This window comes from Cornus florida, unplaced genomic scaffold (genome assembly GCF_030987335.1).
Source record: "Cornus florida cultivar Cherokee Brave unplaced genomic scaffold, ASM3098733v1 CherokeeBrave_3.0.0_Hap2_Chr06, whole genome shotgun sequence".
Taxonomy (NCBI): Eukaryota; Viridiplantae; Streptophyta; class Magnoliopsida; order Cornales; family Cornaceae; genus Cornus; species Cornus florida.
Window position 1 is genome coordinate 89,228,508 of NW_026775576.1, and position 15,009 is coordinate 89,243,516.

At 39.3% G+C, this 15,009-nt stretch overlaps 1 protein-coding gene across 1 annotated transcript; it reads left to right on the forward strand.

The window, feature by feature from the left end:
- Positions 1 to 10,092: 10,092 nt before the first annotated feature.
- Positions 10,093 to 11,604, forward strand: LOC132314542 (uncharacterized). Its single transcript, XM_059813393.1, has 2 exons — positions 10,093 to 10,460; positions 10,869 to 11,604. Exons 1-2 carry the CDS (start codon positions 10,093 to 10,095, stop codon positions 11,602 to 11,604), a joined length of 1,104 nt encoding a protein of 367 aa, XP_059669376.1.
- Positions 11,605 to 15,009: the final 3,405 nt, after the last annotated feature.

The window sequence follows — 15,009 nt, forward strand, 5'->3', positions numbered from 1 at the left end:
GGCTGATTCTGCTAGTAATAACTGCAATAGGGGTTGGTACTGCTGCTAACTAGGAAGACTAAAAGCCCAGCCCATATAATAGTTGGAAACCAGACCCATTAGTATGGGCCAGCTTTTCAATAACATATGGTCCATCATCACTCATAAAACGACTCAGCAGTGAGCCAATGAACAATTTTATGACTGTTTGCCTTTGTAATATGGAGTCTTAATTTCTTAATTTCATAAATCATCCTAATCATTTACTAGCACTTTTCACTCCTCATTTGAATCCGATTTCTTTTGGGATGGAGAAGGAGGAAAAGTAATGCGAATCTTCAAAATGAGGTGAAGGGGTAGAATGTTCAGTAAAAAAAAAATTTGAGAAGAATGTACGAAGGGCCGAAGCCCCCAAAACAAAGCCCATACCAGAAAAGGCATAGCCCCAAAACCATGGCCTAAGCCTTAGAAGCCCAAACACAAGAACAAGTGCAAGTAGGACCAACACATTTGTAGTCTAGAAGCCCTAGACTACTGATGACTACGCCAACTTCAGTTCCGGTGAATGAGAATGGAATGTTGGTGTCTTCCGTGTGCGCATTTTAATTAAGGGAGAGAAATGTCATACATGCTCCTATTATTTTAATGTCATTTAATCAAAAAATATATATATACCTGTTACGCAAGAACACTGCTCCGAGGAGGTCCCATCCGTCTAGCCATTTCTTTGAAAGAATTTGATTACATAATGAGGTGACAAGGCCTTGAAAATGATTGGTTCATACCCAATGATATTATAGATGCAAATTGCAGCATTTGAGAAGAACCATATTTTCATGATTGGTGTTAACACCTAAAATATAATTCGAAACGATTATGTCACGTGGTCAGAAATCATGAGGTCTGAACTTTGGGTCAACCCATGATCATCAGGACGAAAGATTAATTTTTAATCATGGTGATCAGATTTAAGGTCGGGAATTAAGAAGAATAGAACTCTTAGGCCATTAAGACTGAGATGAGATTTTGAGCTCATAACTAGCCATGATTAAGACTCTCAGAGTCACTATGGTTATGATACAAAGTCTCATAACCGGCCATGATTAAGACTCTCAGAGTTACTATGGCCATGATCCAAAGTCTCATAACCGGCCGTGATTAAGACTCTCAGAGTCACTTTGGTCATGAGACTCGCAGTCACAATGGTCATAATCCAAAGTCTCATAACCAATCGTGGTCAAGAGACTCTCAGTCACAATGATCAAGACTCTCTTAGTCATAATGATCATGAGACTCTCAGTCATAATGGTCATGAAATTCTCAGTCGCTATGATCATGAGATTCTCAGTCACTATGACCATGAGACTCTCAGTCATAATGGTCATGAGATTCTCAGTCACTATGATCATGAGATTCTCAGTCACAATGATCAAGACTCATAGTTGGCTATGAGTCTTGGTCATGATCATAGTGACTGAGAATCTCATAACCATTATGACTGAGAGTCTCATGACCATTATGACTGAGAGTCTCATAATGGTCAGGGGTCTCGGGCATTTATCTCTCAATCATTATGACCTAAGAAAGTTTCTCGATCAACCAGGGTCGAGAATCTCTATCAATGATCGAAAGTACGCCCAATGGATGAACAAGCTCAGATTAAGATGGATCCAATATCTCTTCAGGTCATAATCACTTGAAGAATCTTTGATATGATTCAAATGAAGACCGGCTGTGGATCCTAAAATTTTAAGAACCCAACAAGTCAGGTCTGGAAATGTAAAGAAAGCTTGAAATAGAAAAAGGACAACTTGACAATGGTTCAGAACTACAGATGGAAGGTTCTCACCTACATTTGATAAGAAAGGTTAGAATTGTCAGTAATCAAATGATTCCAAGCCAATGTACAGATCAAGGCAGACATGACAGGTGCAGAGAGCTGAAAATAGAAAAGGATAACTTGACCATGTCAGAGGTCCAGAGATTCAGAACTACAGATGGAAGGTTCTCACTTACATATGATGAAGAAAGTCAGAATTGTCAGTAAGTAAACGATTCCAAGCCAATATACAGATCAAGCCAAGTATGACAGGTGCATAGAGCTGAAAATGGCTTGAAGACCAAAATCATCAAGCATGAAAGAATATGCAACATTTAGTCAAGAATACTATGCCAGACACATTTGTATTTGCCCATAGAGAGATGTGTAAGTCAGTCAACCTAACCAGTTCAACAAGATGGTTAGGAGAAGTCATTTTCAGCTTTTAACCAATTAATTTTTAGAGAAATGGTTTGAAAGGGACAACACCAGGTGGAAGCTTCTATAAATACCCACTCAAGCATCACAAGGAAGGGGTCCAAGACCATTTCTAAAGTTCAAACCTTTAGCATTCACATCACTTAGCACTTAGCTTTTATTTTATCAAGTTTAGTTTATTACTATTAGTTTAGTACTTAGTTCATCTTTCAGCATTCAATACTTTAGTTTCCATTTCAATCAAGAGTTTGTAATTTATTCATTATTGTAATCAGTCAAGTTCAATGAAGAAAGGTTTGCAGATTCAGGTATATTTATTATTCAATTAATTTGCTTCTAATTGATATCTATCTTGAATGTTTAAAGTCCTTTCTTACTCTTAAGGCAGTAGCAACCTTAAGGAGAGGGTCATTCCTACTCTTCAACTTTTGCTTGAATCACATTAGGTCGGCAACCCAACCCGATAGGAATAGTTTGGCAAGAAATATTCAAGTCCATCAAGACTCTGGCATGCCCGCATTTCAGGTCAACTATTAATTGGCTAGCGACCTCAGACCACTTTGTGAGCCAAACAACTTTGGCAATCACGGTGAGATAAGTGTTTTATTCGTGAATGGTCATCGAGACTAGGTGACAGACTCAAACTTCAGCTGGACAAGCTAACCCTCAAAGGGAAGGTCAGGAAGAAAATCAGCCTGCCCCCATTATACAAGATGTCGGGTTTGAACATGAAGAGGGACATCAGGCCAGCCACCATGTGGCGGCCGAAAGTGTCAGTAATATGGTGACACAGTTTGAAAGTAGAGTAGAGGCTTCCCAACGCCAAATTTTTTGAGAGATTAACAAAAATATGGAGCCGCTGGTGGCTTCGTCCCATATAACTAATACTTAGCTCCAACAGCTGAACGAGGTGATTAATGCTTTGGTGACTTGTATTGATAGGCAGGTTATTGCTCAGTGTAACGATCCTAGCTGATGCCAAAATTTTAAAAAAATTAGGCATAACCTCCCCTAAAAATGGGCCTTCAACAACCTGTCCCAATACACAAAACACATAAAACATCCAGCATCCCCATTCATCCGTTCATTATACCTCAACATAGTTCCTCTCATGGTGGAACATCCACACACCAATTAATCTAAATTATCATAATTACAGTCCCAAAATACAAGATTAATATTTAAAGTCCTTGTCTTAAAACGTTACATGATACAATTGTATGGAAACATATACCATAATTCCATCAGTTTCATTTACATCAAACAAAAGATAAGTTCGTTCTTAAGTTACAAAGCCATGAATACTAACTTAGTTACATTTCCACAACTACGAATATACATAGAACGGTCAAAATACAAAATAGCAAACAACCTTCTAACAACTTTCAAGCTTGAGGTGGATTGTCGTCCACCAGTTCATTTCCAAGACCTGAAAAAAATAATATAAATAGTAGGGTGAGCATAAAGCTCAGCAGGTGACACTTAAGACACATATCTTGTGTCCTTGTGAATCCAAACAAAGCATAGGCCAATGAAAAATGGGGATCATACAATGTCGGGAAATAATACAGCATAACGATTCAATCTCAAGTATATCCAATGCAATGGTATGAGATGCAATGCATGCTAGTGTCGCTCCCCATTTTCATAATCCAAAACATCGTTTCCAAACTGTTAATACAGCCCGCCCTTTGGTAACCCCGCCGCGACACGAGAGGAGGATTAGCTAGTGTCCCTGACCCTTGGTAACCCCGCGGCGTCATTATGGGGCCCAGCTAGCTCAACCACACTAGGGTGACTCCCTCGTCCCCTCTAGGCTATATTAACCTCCGGCCCGTTGGTAACCCCGCAGCAACCGGGTTTATCAAAATTATTTGACAAAACTCTTCTCCCAAAATTTCCCCCATTTTTATTTCAAGACAAATTCTCCCATTTCATGCATCCCAATGACATGTGCATGGATATATATATGTTCCATACATTCAATGTCATGACATTTAAAATTCTACACCATAAAATTAAACATTCAACATGTTCAACATCTCCTAAGTAATTATTAACACATTAAGATACAACAAAATACATTTAAGCATGCTTTACACATAAAACAACTCACATTCATACACATGAATTTCTCTAGACAACATTTAAAATAATCATTGATACAATTAACTTCTAATTAAGCATGCTTGGCACAACAAATGATTATAACTCACAATGGAACAAGAAGGTGGTGGATTAAGGTGTCCCTACCTCAAAATGAGCAAAATCCCTAGAAATGGGTTCTTAAATTCGAGCTCCCAAAGAGGACCAAAAGTTGGAATTTCTGGTACTAGCACGTAGAGTTCGTCGTGCTCGTCGTTTTGCCTCAAACGGCACCTAAATCCGCCAAGAATTGAGAGAGAAATCAAGGATTGAAGTTGAAAAAGAAAAAAGAAAAGAAAAAGACAGAAGCAGCGAGAGAGAGAGACTTAAGCTGTTCGAGAGAGAAAGCAAATTGGAAACTAAATGGGTCTGTAATGACCCTTATATCACAGGTGGGCCCCACAGTTGAAAAAGTCATTATACTAATTATATATATAGATAAAGTCAAAAACTTTACACTCAGCCACCTAGGTTAGAAAACTAAAATGATAGACAAGTGGACCAGTTTCCTCTTCAACAAGGTGGTCAACCAGAAAAAGGTGCCCAGCCACCTCCCATGGTTAATGGTCCTCAACCAGTAGCGCCGGTTCCACCACCAGTCCATCCAGTGGATCCAGGAGTGATTGGTCACCAACAACCAAGATGGAGAAATCATGACCAACCTAATGGTTGACCTCCCCATTTTCAACCACAAGTTTTGCCACATCAGGCTGCGAACCCAAGAGGACAAGAGGGACATAACCCTTGGCCTAATGTTCTTTTTCATAACCAAGCCCCGCCTATGGTCATGACTAGGGACCAATTAGCTGAGGTCATACAAAAACAGTATGGACCAGCTTTGAAAAGGGCCATTCGACCTACTTTCAAGCACCCATTTCCTGATTGTATAGATCGGATGGATCTTCATCATAATTTTCGGGTGCCAAACTTTGCAACTTTCTCAGGAGAAGGCAACCAATCGAATCTTGAGCATATTAGCCGTTTTACGTTAAAATGTGGGCTAATTAGTAACAACGATTGGTATAAAATGAAGCTATTCTCCAACACTCTCACTGAGACTGCTTTCAAGTGGTATCTAAACTTGCCACAAAATTCCATCCACACTTGGCAACAAATGCAGGATGCGTTCCATGATCAGTTCTATAAGACAGAACCAGAAGTTTCTATGTTCGACCTATCTTGGATCCATCCGTTGCCAAATGAGGATGTTAAGACATTTTTGGCTAAGTTTAAGAAGGCACGAAATAAGTGCCACCTTACTTTACCTGAAGAAGAGTTTGTCAACTTGGCTCTTAGCGGCTTAGAATTCGAACTACGAAAGAAATTCGAGAGTACTCATTTTGGAGATTTATTCCAATTAGCCGATAAGATCACCAAGTATGAAAAAATCCTACGAGAGGAAAACGAGAGGAAAAACTCCTCTCGGGGGACCTATTATAAGGACCCCAATTACGAAATACATATGGTTGACACAGTATACAATAACTTAGAGGTCGATGCTGTTGAAATTATTTCAAAAAAGCCATATGTTTGTAAAGCTTTAGCTAAGCCTATAGAGACCGCTAGTGGTGTTCAACCCTCATCATCTTCAGCCAAAAAGAATATCTTTGAGGCTGGCAAACAATATGCTTTTGATATAAATAAAGCAGAATAAATCTTTGACCACCTTTTGTCTGATAAAATTATCAAAGTCACTGGGGTGCATAAAATACCCTCAGTTGACGAGATCAAAGGTCGAGAGTATTGCAAATATCATAACTCCAGGAATCATGCAACTAATAACTGTGTTGTCTTTCGTAATGTGATTCAAGCACAAATTGAGAAGGGGGCATGGAAGTTTCCAGAGAAGAAGAAAGAAGTGATGAGCGTTGACAGCGATCCATTCCCAGCCTTGGTCAATAGTAACATGGTCAAGATCTCAATGGCCAGTAAGCCACGAAGAAGAATTGATTTTGAGGATTCTTCGGGTAACAGAGAAAGCAAGGCTGAAGGAAAGAAGCTAATGGTTGAGGAAACTCCAAGGTCCAAAGATGACTTGGAAAAAAAGGTTAAGGGAAGCTTAACTATCACTGATTAAGCAGGGATTATGCCCTAAATGCAACACATACATTGGAAGGGATCGAGAAAGGTTCCATGGCGACACTCGGGGACGTCCTGGAAGTTCACATCATGGAAACAGACCTAGGTCACCCTCGTCTAGGGTACCTTTGACTAGCCGATTAACATGGCCTGACAGGAGGTCTAATATCAATAAGCATCACAAGTGAAGGTGAGAAGTGAACTCCAACAGTCGTGCAAGGAACCCAACCCATACTGTTTGGAAGCCTAGGGAGCCTAACTCAAATGTGGCTCGCCGGGCCAAGAGTTGACCACCTAAACCATAGGCAAAGGATGGTCAAGCCACCAGCCACTAATGATGGTCGATGGTCAAGGATGAGTCATCCAAAGTTCTCTAAGGTCAGGGATATCCCGCCAGCATTCATGTCTCGCACTCAGATGAGACGTTGGCAGCGGATGAAAACTGAGTTAAGAAGGATGGAAAAAAAATATTCAGCTCCACAGCCAGAGAAAGTGACTTTGCTTAGGAGAGAACCTGCTAAGCATGATTTAAGAAATTATCCGAAAGGAAAATTTAAGGAGGATAATGCAGATGGGAATGGAGGCACGAAAGAGAAATGTGCGTCTTCATTTATGAAAGAAGCTGATGATGAAGCAGAATTTGGTGATGACGAACTCGATCTAGATGACTCAAAAAGTATCTAAGTTTGGTTCTTTTGAAGGAATTATAAACTGTAACATGGTTCTTACTTTGCCTCATATTTTTGAGGCTAAGCCTGATCAACCCTCCACTATGGAGGGGGACGTTGAGGTGATCGAGGATGAAGGCCAAGAAGTTCCATAGATTATCGAAAACTCATCTGAATCGATCATCCAAGATAAGAAACAGAAAATCGTTGTGATAAGAGCTAAACCACATGGTGATGAGTCGGCGGTTATTGGGAAGGATCAAGCAGCCAGGGTGATTTTTGAGAAGCCTTCTACGGCAATGTCTTAACATTTGAAACCACTTTACATTAAGGTTTTCCTAGAAGGGATGCCGGTGTCACGAGCATTGATAGATAATGGTTCTGCGGTCAATATCCTTCCGATGAACACCATGAGATTGTTGCAAAAAACAGAAGATGATTTAATTCCCATGGACTTGACAGTCAATAATTTCACTGGGAGCAGAGCTAGGATCAAAGGTATGGTCACCCTGGAAATGACAATTAGAAAATGTAAGACTATGACCGCATTCTTTGTGGTCGACGCAGGAGCGGCGTACAATGCTTGAATTGGGCGTGATTAGTTACACCCATATTTTTGCATCCCTTCTACCCTTCACTAGTTCATGATTTTATGGGATGGGGATGAGGTCCAAGTCATATGGGGAGACAACAAACCTTTCGAAGCTCGGGTCTATGTGGCAAATGTTGTTTTATATGAGGAAGAAATGGGTCATGTGAGTCTCATTGGATGTGACAAGTATGGCAAGCCTGAGAAGGCGATAATGCGAAGAAATCTGACAGACGGGGACCTATCTGAGTTATTCAAGGAACTATCGAGGCCAAGTGTTATCCACAAGCCAAGGTCGATTGTTGAGATTGACGAATAATAGGTTGTTGATGGCTCAAAACCAAAAGGACGAGGAAAAGATGCTAGCATTTAAAGCTAGCATGGTATGGCTGAGAGCGTATCTCGCCGAAAGACGGGCAATGTTATGGAGTGTTATGTCGGCCAATATGGCCGAAATCATAGAAGAATGTGAGTCAGGAGGTTTTCGAGATGTTATTCAGTTAGAAGAATTAGATGCAGCTCCAGCCAAGCTAGAGGACTTGAAGGCAGATGTTCAAGATCCCTTGTTGGAGATCAATTTGGGATCAGAAGAAGAGCCTCGGCCAACCTACGTAAGTGACCTTCTAGAACCTGACTTTAAAGCTGAGTTGATGTTATTGCTTAAAGAATATAAAGATTGTTTTGCTTGGAATTACACTGAAATGCCGGGATTACCAAGGCAACTAGCCGAGCATCGACTACCTATAAAAGAAGGTTTTAGAACTTTCAAGCAAGCGCCTAGACGTATGTCAACAGAAGTGACTATGAAATAAAGGAAGAGATTGAGATATTGCTCAAGGCAGGATTCATCCAAACAACGAGGTATTGTGATTGGCTATCCAATATTGTTCCCGTGCTTAAGAAGAATGGGAAGATAAGGGTATGCGTAGATTTCAGAAATTTAAATTCAGCTACCCCAAAAGATGAGTATCCGATGTCCATGGCCAATTAATTGATTGATGCGGCCGCCAATAATGAGATTCTGCCATTCATGGATGGTCACTCAGGATATAACCAGATATTCATAGCAAAAGATAATGTTAATAAGACAGCATTTAGATATCCGAGAGCCATAGGCACTTTCAAATGGGTGGTAATGCCCTTTGGTTTGAAGAATGCTGAAGCCACTTATCAACGAGTTATGAATGCAATCTTCCATGATATGATTGGAAAATTTATGGAAGTATACATTGACGACGTGGTGGTAAAATCAGCGACAAAAGCAAAGCATCTGGTAGATTTGAGGAGTTCATTCGAGAGAATAAAAGCTCATGGTTGTAAGATGAATCCACTTAAATGCGCCTTTGGAGTAACAGCGGGCAATTTTCTGGGATTTTTGGTGCATTGCAAGGGTATTGAGGTCGACAAGAATAAAGCTATGGCGATCATCGAAGCTCAACCACTTCGTAACAAAAAGGAGTTGCAAAGATTGATTAGTCAAATCACATACTTGGGAAGGTTTATTTCAAACCGTGCTGGAAAGATCCATACCTTTTTTCCGCTTTTAAAGCTCAAATCATAGGAAGACTTTCGATGGGAAAAGCATCGCCAACATGTTTTTGAATCAATTAAGGAATATCTTGTTAATCTCCCTGTCCTCATGCCGCCTAGGAAGAGACAGTCGCTTAAATTATATATTTCAGCTGCAGATGAGTCATTTGGAAATTTGTTAGCCCAAGATAATGAAGTAGGAAAAGAATAGGCAGTGTATTACCTTAGTCATATTTTGACACCGGTTGAGCGTCGATATACGCCAATCGAAAAAATGTGTCTTGCTTTGTATTTTGCTGCTCACAAGTTGAGAATATATATGCTACCTGTTTTAGTTTATGTGATTTGTGCCACTGACCTAATTAAGTATATGCTCTCTCGTCCAATAATTTCTGGACGAATAGGCAAGTGGTGCTTAGCCCTCATGGAATTCAGTTTCTAATATGTGCCTCAAAGGGCTGTAAAGGGCCAAGCACTTGCTAATTTCCTAGCCGACCATCCATGCTTGGATGTTGATCTGGGAATCTATGATGCAATGGAGTTGTGCGTTATTCAACTAACTCCTTGGACTTTAATCTTTAACGGGTCAAGCACAAATGATGTCGGAGGGGCTGAAATTGTAATCGTTGCACCAAATGGAAGGAAAACAATATATTCTTTCTTTATAGACTCAAATGTTCTAACAATCAAGCAGAATATGAATCTTTGATTATCGGTCTTGAAATACTCTTAGAAATGGGGGACGGACCGTTGAGATCATAGGTGATTCAAGTCTAGTGATCGGTCAATTGTTCAGTAATTTTAGGTGCCAAAGTTGGCACCTCAAACCATTTCACTCTATAGCCATGCAATTACTACAAGAATTTGCAGATGTAAAGGTCAAGCATGTTTATAGATCGCATAATAAAGAGGCAAATGATTTAGCTCAAATAGCATCTAGCGTCAGGATGCCAGAAGGAATAATAGAGAATTTGATCAGAATAAAGAAAAAATCATTACCCTCAGTCAAGTTGAGGGAAGAATTGTCGGCAGAAGTCTTCATAATCGAGGTGGAAGAGGATATAGAGGAAAATGATTGGAGAACACCAATCGTTGGCTTTCTTAAAAATCTAGACCTTAAGGCTGACAAGAAGCTAAAGATCAAAGCTCTTAAGTTTGTGATGATTGATAGAGACCTATTCAAGAAAAGCATCAAAGATGACCTACTCTTAAGGTGTGTCAGTAAAAAAGAAGCCATGAAAATAATAGGAGAGGCCCATGAAGGGATATGTGGTGCTCACCAGGCTAGAATAAAAATAAAATGGCTAATTAGAAGGTATGCTTATTACTGGCCCGGGATGCTTAAAGATTGCATCAAATATGCTAAAGGATGTCAAGCATGTCAAAGGCATGGGCCAATCCATAGTGCCCTGGCGATTGAGTTACAACCAATCATAAAACCATAGTCTTTTAGGGGCTGGGCTGTGGATTTGATAGGGAAAGTTTATCCACCTTCTTCTAAACAACATTGTTTTGTCATTATGGCAATTGACTATTTTACCAAATAAGTCGAAGCGGTGTCTATGAAATCGGTGCACCAGGAAGATGTGATTCGATTTATCAAGCAGCATATTATTTATAGATTTGAGATCCCAGAATCAATCACAACTGATCGAGGTTTAGCCCTTATTGCTAAGGAAGTGCAGGCATTTGCAGCAGAGTACGGGATCAAGCTCCTAAACTCAACCCTGCATTTTGCACAAGGAAATGGTCAAGCCGAGTCGTCTAATAAGACGTTAAAAGGCATCATTGAAAAAATGGTGGAAGACAACCCCAGAGTGTGGCATGAACTGTTATCAGAAACACTTTGGGCATACAAGACTTCTCAACGGTCAAGCTCAGGTGTAACTCTATTCATGCTCACTTATGGTCATGATGCAGTTTTGCCCATAGAAGTCACTGTGTGGTCAATGAGATTCGCATTGCAAAACAATTTGACTTCTACGGAATACAATGAATCTATGTTAATTGAATTGAAAGACCTAGATGAAGTGAGGTTAAGGGCTCTCGACCACATACAAGTTCAGAAGAGGCGAGTAGCAAGGGCATATAACAAGCGTGTTAGGGCTAAAACCTTCGGCGAAGGTAACTTGGTTTGGAAGACTGTCCTCCTAATAGGTGTGAATGATCGAAAATATGGAAAATGGTCACCAAATTGGGAGGGTCCATTTATGGTTTACAAAGTCTTAAAAGGAGACGCATATCATCTACAAGATCTCGACGGGGAGATACATCCCAGACCAATTAATGGCCGGTACTTAAAAACTTATTGCTCTACAATGTGGGAGACAATGGAGAATGAAACCAAAGATAGTTAAATAATAAAAAAAAGCCACAAGATATGCATTTCAGTCATTGTTCCTTTAAGTACAAAAGTTCATAAGAGTCATTACATATCATTTTCTTTGCAGATAAATAAAATGACTCCTGAGCTCATCTCACTCCTTCTTAGACATGGCCACTTTTTCATCCTCTTTGGCTTTTTCAGCCCTCAGTCGAGGAATTTCTTTTGAGACCAATACTCTCAGCTGGTCAATTTCCATATTCTTTTCATAGTATCTCTTTTATTTGAGCATTGAGCTCATCTCTTAATCGGAAAGTCTTAATCAATTCCAGCTAGACGCTCCATCTCCCTTTTAATTTCTGCTGTTCTCTGGGTTCCCTTAACATGAGCTGATTGTAAGGTACGAAAATGGGAAACATTTTCCTTCACTTGTTTAGTCAGAGATTTTTGCTCTTGCAGCTTTTCATTGATCGTGGACAACAGCTCACCAGCCTTCTGTGAGGAAAGCTAGAAATCAGAAACAACAGTCGGGAATCGACCTTGGACAGATTGAAGATGGTTTATCTGTTCTTGACTTTAAGTCATGATGATCTACTAGCACAGACATAGCATCGGTCACATTAGCAGCTAAACTTGGCATCTCAAAAAGGTCTTGGGACACGACGGCAACTAGTAATCTTTTTGCTCCCTCAATATCTGCCAAATGACTGGGAGGTGTAGGCACGATAACAGGTTCACTCATCAAGGGATCTAGATCGAACCTAGCTTATACTTTGGAGAAGTAAGCATCAAAATCATCGATCGTGCCATAAGTTTGAACGGGCGGTTAGAACTGAGAACTTGAGCCAGCCTGTGAAGGAAAGGAATTTTGTAAAGCAAGTCGAGGCTTGAATGAGAAAATAAATCATAAATACTTACACCAATTGGTGAAGGCCGAGTCACATGGCCAAAGGTGCGTCTGGCAGCAGTCACTTGTACAGAGTAAAGGCTTGGAACTCTTGGTCAAGTGCCCAAGGCAACCTGCAAGAGAAGAATGTTTATGAGTGCCTAACATTGATAAAGATATACGGAAGATGTACTGAAAGATCATCTTGAATATTGCCTCGGTCACGGCAACCTCATCTTTTTCCTCCCCTTGTAAGATCTGTTGTTCATCAACAGAGGACGCAACCACAGATCGATTTGGTTGCTTTGCTTCAAATCATGCCTATTAGAATTTAGATCTAGATCACATGAAAATCACTTGGAAGAATGATAACAGTAGGATCCATAGGATTGGAATTCGGAAGAATCGAGTTTTTTGTTCTTATGTTGGATTTATTGGGTCTACAACTTATTCTTGGCAAAGGATTTGAGTATAAAGCCCAGCACTTTAGCCTAATTGCATTTCATATAAAAAGTAAAAAGAAAAGAACAAAAAACAAGACCCAACTTCAAAAGTAAACAAGATTCAGCTCTGAACTTCAAAGGCGTGACTTAAAACTTTCCTCTCTTTTGCTCTATTTTATTATTTTCATTTTTTCATTTTTCTAATAAGAACAAAGAGAGCTCAGCTTCCCCCATTCTTTGCCCACTTTGAACACAAATTTTACAACTTTATCCTTCATTATTTGTGTAACTGTTTTATTTAATTTTTATCCTTGTTCTTCTTTGTATGTTTCGGCGATGAACTTTGGGTATGGGGTTGAATTGAATGGCCAGAATAAACATAATGGTGGTGGTGGTGGTGGTGGTGGTGGTGGTGGAACGTAAAAGAGAAGGGTAGAATAGGAAAAGAAAAGGACAAAATAGGGTTTATGAATTTATTTTATGTCAATTTTGACCAAGAAGTGGTCAGAGGAGTTTATTTGCACTTTTTTAAAATTTTATGGACTGAAATGCACATTTTCAAAACATAGGGATTATTTGTGCACAAACCCTATATATGAGGGTTTTTTTTGCACTTAACCTTGAAATTTATTTTAGAGAGGATATTAATGTCTTTTTATGCGAACGTGGAATAATTGCACCAATATACAGGAATTTTATACTATTTTGCATATAGACAATTAAGAGGTTATTTTTACACTTAACCCACTATCAAAATGATCACCCTTTTCGAGTCTTTTCACAAATTTCTCCCCTTCTTTTATGACTTTCGTTGCAACAAAAAATAAATAAATAAAATAAAAATATATAAAAAAAGAAGCTTCTTTGGCTCTTTCTTTTAGGCATGACCAAACGCAACCCTAACTATAGAGAGCTCTATTTCTGTTCTTCCCTGGTTAGTTTCTCACTTCTCTTTCTTTCTTGGGTTAATTACACTCATACCCCTTAAAGTTTGTTCTATTGATAGCCATATGAAAGTTAGTCTATTTTGGAACAATAGCATCCCTTTAGGTTTGGTAAAGTTAACAATGATACCCCAACCATCTCTAACACAAGGTAAATTGACTTTATTACCCTTTGACTTGTGGATTGACCAATTTCTATAATGAAAGTACCATTTTAACCTTGTTCTAAAACTTATTTTAATGGCCAAAAACTAACCCAATATGCACACACTGTTTTCTTAAATACACACATACGGCAACCACCACCATCAACCCCACCATCACCCACAAGCAAACGGATAAACTCCCCATATACTAGGAAAGGTTAACGGGAAAGTTGGGTTGAATAAAGTAGTAGTTTTTTATTATGAGACTACAGATGATGATCTCTCTTACCCAATGAGTAAGTATTCAATAACAAGCCATACCAATTTCTAATCCAACCTGTTGATGATGGATTCTGCGCAACCCGGATCTGATCTGACTTCCTGAATAAAGAGAAGAAAAAATGATCCTACAAACACCGGTGTGTTACCGGTGGAGTAGGCTCCGACGAACAAGTCAGTGTGAGAAGTAATCTCTATAGAAAAATCAAGAAATTGAATTAGGATTGCGTACTTCTAAACGTCAATTAGCCTTCTCTATTTATAGGGCTTAGGTCAGGATGTTACGTAGAGTTCCCGTCATCTTAATCCTTATCGTAATCTGTAGGCCTAATCCCTATCGTATTTTGTAATCCTTATTCGTAATCTGTAATCCTTATCTTAGCCTGTAATCCTTATCTTAGCCAGTAGAGCTTATCTCAATCTTATGAGATAGCGCATTACTTTAACGATCTTCTCATATCCACGGGTATTTAAATTATACATTCATCACAACCCACCCCCTTTTTCTTTCTCTATACACCTACTTTCACTCACTAAGATACAACCCATTTAGGTTGGAATCACTTCACCCAAATCCATACACTCTAGAAAAATCAGTCACAAAGCATGAACACATATTACATATAGACACACACACAGCTCAGTCTAGGTAATTTTCTGTAATGATGAATTTCAACTGATTCAAGAAATTGGTGAAATTTTATGAATTCTGATTTTTTTTTTTTTTCTCTCTTTCCATTG

Bases quoted from the DNA above. Each gene is read 5' to 3' on its own strand.
- LOC132314542 (XM_059813393.1), top strand. From the start codon at position 10,093: ATGCAATTACTACAAGAATTTGCAGATGTAAAGGTCAAGCATGTTTAT. The intron at 10,461-10,868 runs GTGTGTCAGTAA...TATTATTTATAG, and splicing joins AAAGATGACCTACTCTTAAG to ATTTGAGATCCCAGAATCAA.